Source organism: Lucilia cuprina, chromosome 2 (genome assembly GCF_022045245.1).
Source record: "Lucilia cuprina isolate Lc7/37 chromosome 2, ASM2204524v1, whole genome shotgun sequence".
NCBI classification, from domain to species: domain Eukaryota; kingdom Metazoa; phylum Arthropoda; class Insecta; order Diptera; family Calliphoridae; genus Lucilia; species Lucilia cuprina.
Window position 1 is genome coordinate 14,720,017 of NC_060950.1, and position 7,252 is coordinate 14,727,268.

Sequence of the window (7,252 nt, forward strand, 5' to 3'; positions counted from 1 at the left end):
TAGTCTAGTCTATAGTCTAGTCTATAGTCTAGTCTATAGTCTAGTCTATAGTCTAGTCTATAGTCTAGTCTATAGTCTAGTCTATAGTCTGGTCTATAGTCTAGTCTCCAGTTATGTCTGTAGTCTACTTTATAGTCTAGTCTTAACTCCAGTCTATAGTCTTGATATGATCTAGTCAAGTCAATTGTCTAGTCTACAGTTCAGTCTACAGTCTTTAGTCTAGTCTATAGTCTTGTCTATAGAAATCAAAAGAAATAATCAAAAAATGCATCATCTTAATAAATTGACACATAAACACACAACATGTCGGTCAATGGACAACTAAGTGACCACGATTGTATTGGTATCATGTCATATTTATATTTCTCATCATTAAATATTTAATAAACTGTTTATTAAAATGTTTCCAGAGTCATTTGTGGGTGATATGTCAGGATATTTGTTTGTATGTGGGGACAGTGGTATCGTCTAGAAGACCATAAATAATATTTGTATAAAACCTAATAAAGATTTGTGCAAATTATTCCAGGTAGTACATATCATTATTTTATGGCATTTTTAGAAGTAGTTCTTTTTTAGTTTCATAAATTATTAAAAATTTTAAATTCGATTAAATAATTGGTATTACGTTTAACGTTATAGTAAATAAAATAAAACTTAACCTGTACAGGATTCATGTCGTGTTATTATATTTGTTTCTAAATACCTGTTACATCTCACTATAGTGGTTCAAAACACATGACTCATTCTAACAGTGACCACTATGGATATAGGTTCGTGTGTATGTACATATGTATGTTGACAATGTCATGCAAAACAATCCATGTAGACATAGTTTTTATTTTAGTTTTTAATTTGTTTGTTTTTTAATTCTACAGTTTTTCTTCTGTTTTCTGTATGAAAAACAATAACATACAAAAATACTAAATAAGGGATATAATATACAATTTTAAACAATAACAAAACAAAAAAGGTTAACATTTTTTTAAAATATCGATTAGTTTTGGCTGGTCATACAAATATCTCTGTAGCTGATGGATAGTTTTTAAAATATAACCCCAGTCATATTTTAAACCTTCAAGTGCATGGAACATATATTTTGAAACGTGAACTTAAGTGATTCTTTTATGAATTTTAAATAAATTTAATTATTTATATAAAATACTTATTATAAGTTTGTTTCAAAAAATAAAAAATTTCAAGTGCAAATAAACTTTTACATAAAAAAACTATGAACTGGTTGAAAAGTTTTATATTTTATTTATTTCTAATAATTCTTAAAGTTGGTGCTGAAAATTTAGAAAAAGGTATTTTTTTAATTTTAGAAAAAGGTATTTTTTTAATTTTAAGTTAATTTAATAAATAAAATTTGTAAAAATAAACCAATTGAATTAGACTACACCTGCAAAAATTTCGAAATATAATCAATTCAACAGTTGGATAATGCGCTTATACTGTGTAAAACTTAGGTATCGCCTATGACCAGTATAGTTACATATGTATGTAAAGGGATTATATGGAATTAGTTTTCAAAATATTCCAGAATATAGATATGTATTATAAGTTATTCAAATCTTGTTTGTATGGATGTATGTTCGAAATAAAATTTTCAAATCATTTGAATTGAGATTTTTATTTTATCAAAAAGTCTATATTCTGTTTCCAAATTGTTTTAAATTTTTTAACTAAAGACGTACTCATGGGGAATATATTGTTTTTGTCATTCCGTTTGTAACACATTGAAATATTCATCTAAGACCCGTCAAAGAATATATATTCTGGGCCTTTATTCTGAAAAGATGTCTGTTCAGTTGAAACACGATAGTGTCCAATACTAGACTAAAGAGTAGACTATAGACTAGACTATAGACTAGACTACAGGCTAGACTATAGACTAGACTATAGACTAGACTATAGACTAGACTATAGACTAGACTATAGACTAGACTATAGACTAGACTATAGACTAGACTATAGACTAAACTATAGGCTAGACTATAGACTATACTATAGACTAGACTTTAGACTAGACTATAGACTAGACTATAGACTAGACTATAGACTAGACTATAGACTAGACTATGGACTAGACTATAGACTATAAACTAGACTATAGACTAGACTATAGACTAGACTATAGACTAGACTATAGACGAGACTATAGACTAAACTATAGACAAAACTATAGACTAGACTATAGACTAGACTATAGACTAGACTATAGACTAGACTATAGACTAGACTATAGACTAGACTATAGACTAGACTATAGACTAGACTATAGACTAAAGTATCGGATCAGAATCACTTTCTGAATCAATTTAGCTATGTCCGGCCGTCCGTCTGTCTGTGTGTGCATGAAAACCTTTGCGCACGCTACGGGTCACTATTTTCAAGATAATTTGATGAACTTTGAAACATACTCTTCTAGTGGTCCAAGAACGAATGCTATTAAAAATGGTTGGTCCATTATTTCGCCCAGTTCCCATGTAACCATGAATAGGTCCTTTGTGCTCATAATTAAGTTAAATGTTCTATAAAGTCAACAAAAGTCGGTAGAACTTAATTTTATAGAACTTTAAATGACACTAACGTTTTTTGTAATTATTGGGTGTAGTTCTTGTTGTTACTAGTATCATCTACTTTAAAAAAATTTTTCAGATGATTCGCAAGAAACTCTGGCAGTGCCTGCAACATCACTTCCCATTGTACTACAACTATCTAAATCTCTACCTGTGCGTGATGAACTCACACAACAGACAAATTATCAGAGTATTTCGAATGACATAGAAGTATTTAACGACAAATTCGGGCCACGTTTAGAAAAACAAGATGAGGAAGCTGAAGTCGAAGCTCAAGAAGAGTCTGAAGCAGAAGTTGAACCTGAAGCAGAACCAGAAGCTGAACCAGAAGCTGAACCAGAAGCTGAACCAGAAGCCGAGCCAGAAGCTGAGCCAGAAGCTGAGCCAGAAGCGGAGCCAGTTGAAGAGGCTGAAACAGTTCCAGAACCTGAAACAAAAGATGAGGAGCCAAAAGAAGAAGAACCCGCAGAAGGGGAGGCTCCGGAATCAGCAGATGAACCTAAACCGGAACCCCAACCCGAACCAGAATCACAACCAGCTGTTGAAGATGAAGAAGTAGCAGCTGCTGCTAATGAAGACATTGATATGCCTAACGATGAACCAGCCAAAGAGGAGGAAGATAAAAAAGATGTGGAAAATGCATCGCCTGCAACACACGTAGATGTTTCAACTAAAGATGTTAAGGAACATCAGATTTCCTGCTTTATTTGCACTAGCGTTGAGGATTTAAAATGTAATATGAAAGCAACACGTCAAGCTTCGTGTCCAAAAGTTAGTGATGGTGATTCAGGAAAGCATAATGGTTGTTATACGTTATTTAAAGGCAAGTCAAATATCATAATCAAAGTAATTAAGTTCTGAACTTTAGTTTAGGACCAGAAGGTAGAGTCGACTTTAGTACAGATTGTAAATTAGATTACAGTCCTGACTATAGATTAGACATTGGTCCAGACTATATACTAGACTGTAGTCCACACTATCCAGACTATGTACTAAACAATATCCAGACGATAGACTACGCTACAGTCCAGATTATAGACTGGACTATACTTTAATCCATACTATAGACTAAACTATAGTCCATACTATAGACTATAGTCTTGATTATAGACTAGTCTATATTTAGATTAGATAACAGTTCTAAATACATTGTGGACTGTAGACTTAAGTCCAGACTATAGACTAGACTATAGTCCTAACTATAGTTTAGCCTATAAGACACACTTTTTGTCTTGACTATAGTCCAGCCTTTTGACTAGACTTAAGACTAGACTAATGTTACGGACAATAAGCTATACTATAGTCAAGACCATATACTTGACTACAGTTTATAATATAGTCCAGACTCTAGATTAAACCATTCTTCAGACTGTAGACTAATCTATAGACCAGATTTTTGACTAAAATATAAGTCCATAGATTCGACTACATTCCATACTATAGATATAATATGAAAAATTTTCTTTTTCCAGCTGATACAAATGTAACCATGCGTGGCTGTGTCGATGAATTGGCCGAAGAGGGTCTCAAATACTGTCTGGCAAATGAGAAATTTTGCAATTTATGCTACGAAAATGATTGCAATAATAAAGTGGCACCAAACGACTCTATTATGCTACAGTTTAACTTGCCTACAATGCTATTCTTAAATATTTTTTCCATAATTATAATTAAAAGATTAACATATTTGTCATTAATATAATTGTGACGAAGTGATAAAATAATAAATTTTATTTATTGTGGTATGTCTGATGATTTCCCCGTGTTACAGTCCTTCTTATAGCAAGCGTTACACTGTTTATGATCTATATCTTTACATATGTATTGGTTATGTATACTAGCATCAACAACACAACCACGAATAGCAACTCCGTCTGTTAAACGCAGAGAGAGAGAGAGAGAAATTAATTAATAGAAACCAATAAAAAGGAAAACGACATAACTCAATACTTACGCCAAATGCCATGAAAACAACCTTCTTTGGGTGAACTAGGGCTAACACGACAATGTTTTCCCTTAAAGGTATGTCCTTCATCCCAACACGTGCTATTTAAATCACTACGACATACAATACAAGTGAAATCTAATTTTACTTGTTTACTATTGCAACCATCGCCATTGTTGCATTTCGTGCAGGTTTCGCTATCGATATCTTGGCATGAATTAAGAGTTAGTTCCAAATTATCATGAAGACAACCACGTTTAATTGTCCTACCATTAATTTGGGTATAACAGTATTCGGGAAAAGTGTAACGAATTTGTCTCTTACATTTCTCAAATACCTGATTAGTTTGTTCTCCAAAACAATCGCTAGTTATATCATCACTTGTGCACTGATGACACTTCAGCACTTGATCATATATATATTTTAAATTATTACAGTTATTGCCAGGACAAAAGACACAACCTTCAGCAGCGTCAGAACATTCATTATCTCTAGTGTCGGACTTGCAACCACGTGTCATATCTATTTCGTTCTTGGCTTTCATATAGCATTGATCGTTCTCTACGTAATTCGCACAGGCTTTATAACCTATATTATTTGCTGCAACATCTTCGCAGCTGCTACCAGTACATTGGTAGCAAGTGATACGATTTTTGGGGAATATACCAGTATTGCAGTAAACGCTGTCACATGTTTCACAGATTTTGGAGTTGATACATTGTTGTATGTTACTCTTAGTACCACAACCTCTAACGACCTTCTTGTCAACGACTGTTTTGAAACATCTAATAACGCCCTCGACGCAGATATGATTGTATTTCTGATCGTTAATATTCATATCGGTTAGTGAACATTTTTCATCGGTTGCATCACATTGTTTGCAAATCAGTTGATTGTTTTTTCTCTCGGCTGTGGTAATGCAATTGTTATCGGCAGTACATGTTTTTGCTTCATTGTCTGTTTTGCAACCTCTTATAATGTTTCCATTGGTGTCTAGGAGAATTAAAAAATTTTTAGATTTAACAGTTGAATTAACTTTCTAATTCAGCATATTAGCTATAGTCTAGTCTATAGTCTAGTCTATAGTCTAGTCTATAGTCTAGTCTATAGTCTAGTCTATAGTCTAGTCTATAGTCTAGTCTATAGTCTAGTCTATAGTCTAGTCTATAGTCTAGTCTATAGTCTAGTCTATAGTCTAGTTAATATTCTAGTCTATAGTCTAGTCTATAGTCTAGTCTATAGTCTAGTCTATAGTCTAGTCTATAGTCTAGTCTATAGTCTAGTCTATAGTCTAGTCTATAGTCTAGTTTATAGTCTAGTTTATAGTCTAGTCTATAGTCTAGTATATAGTCTAGTCTATAGTCTAGTCTATAGTCTAGTCTATAGTCTAGTATACAGTCTAGTCTATAGACTAGACTAGTCTATAGTCTAGTCTACAGTCTAATCTATAGTTTAGTCTATAGTCTATTATAAAGTCTAGTCTATAGTATATAGTCTAGTGTATAGCCAAATGTGTAGTGTAGTCTAGAGTCTAGTCTAGAGTGTAGTTAGTCTATAGTATAGGTTATAGTCTAGTCATTAGTCTAGCTTATAGTTTAGCCTATAGTCTAATCTATAGTTTAGTATATAGTCTAGTCTATAGTCTAATCTATAGTCTAGTGTATAGTATAGTCTAGTCTTTAGTCCAGCCTATTGTCGCGTTTAAAGTCAAAAATATTCGTTTTATAAAAAATTTCCTAATATTTTGTGTTTTTGATAAAAATTTTCTCTTTATAGGAAAATATTAATAAAAAAATCTATAATTGTATTTTAAAATAAATTTTTGATTTTAAAATTTCTATTAAAATGTTTTGGCAACTTTTCTAATTGACTTAACATCCCAATATATAAAATCCCTTTATTTTATAATTTCCCATCGGCCTGACATTTTCTCTAGTTATAAATATTTCCTTAAACATATTCAGTTTATACTCGGCCGCTAGTTTAATCACACGTTAAATTCTGTCATTCGTTTCGAAATTATAAATAAAATTTTGTGAAAGTGTTTGAAATTTTATAAAATGTATAAAATATGAAGTGTTTTAATGTTATTTAATAAAATACCTATAAAAAATTAGAGTTAAATTGAAGTTTTTTATTGAAATTTATCGATAAAAGAAAAAAAAATCATCAAGAAAAAATGTCTATACACAAATGTGTATTCTAATTGTTTTTGTATTTAGCTGTTATGTTGTTTTTGTGTTTGACTATTGAAAAGCCCTTTGCGCATTGGTATGTGTGTTTTTTGGATGTTGTTATTGGTTAAAGCCGGTAAACAAGAAGAAGCAAAAAGCTGAAGTTTTTTTTGGGATTTTTTTTTCTAAATAAAAGTTAAAGCGTTGAAAAGAGTCGGGATCCGTTTAAATAAAAAAATTAAAAATATGTTTAATGTTATCAATTAAAATTTATTACAAAGGTAAGTGGACTAAATAGAAAATTTCATCCATATTTTTTAAAAAAATTTCTACAAACAGACGATAATTAAGTTAAAGTTTTTAATTTTAAAAAATTAATTTAAAGCTTTTGTATTCGATAATTTGTTCGAATGCTTTCGAGTTTTAGTTCTAGTTCAGCTCTGGTTCAGTTCTAGTTCAGTTCTAGTTCAGTTCTAGTTCAGTTCTAGTTCAGTTCTAGTTCAGTTTTAGTTCAATTCTAGTTCAGTTCTAGTTCAGTTCTAGTTCAGTTC

The 7,252-nt window shown here is 31.4% G+C and overlaps 2 protein-coding genes across 2 annotated transcripts in view; one reads left to right on the forward strand and one right to left on the reverse strand.

The window, feature by feature from the left end:
• Positions 1 to 763: 763 nt before the first annotated feature.
• Positions 764 to 4,337, forward strand: LOC111678394 (skin secretory protein xP2). The gene is made up of 4 exons (XM_023439739.2): positions 764 to 773; positions 1,254 to 1,307; positions 2,662 to 3,405; positions 4,055 to 4,337. Exons 1-4 carry the CDS (start codon positions 764 to 766, stop codon positions 4,282 to 4,284), a joined length of 1,038 nt encoding a protein of 345 aa, XP_023295507.2. The 3' UTR covers positions 4,285 to 4,337.
• LOC111678395 overlaps positions 4,282 to 7,252 on the reverse strand; it is a 3,333-nt gene continuing 362 nt past the window's right edge. Inside the window, exons 2-3 of the mRNA XM_023439740.2 lie at positions 4,537 to 5,520; positions 4,282 to 4,456 (exon numbers count right to left, since the gene is read on the reverse strand). Coding sequence (XP_023295508.2) covers positions 4,317 to 4,456; positions 4,537 to 5,520 — 1,124 coding nt within the window. The 3' untranslated portion in view covers positions 4,282 to 4,316. The remainder of the gene's footprint in view (positions 4,457 to 4,536; positions 5,521 to 7,252) is intronic.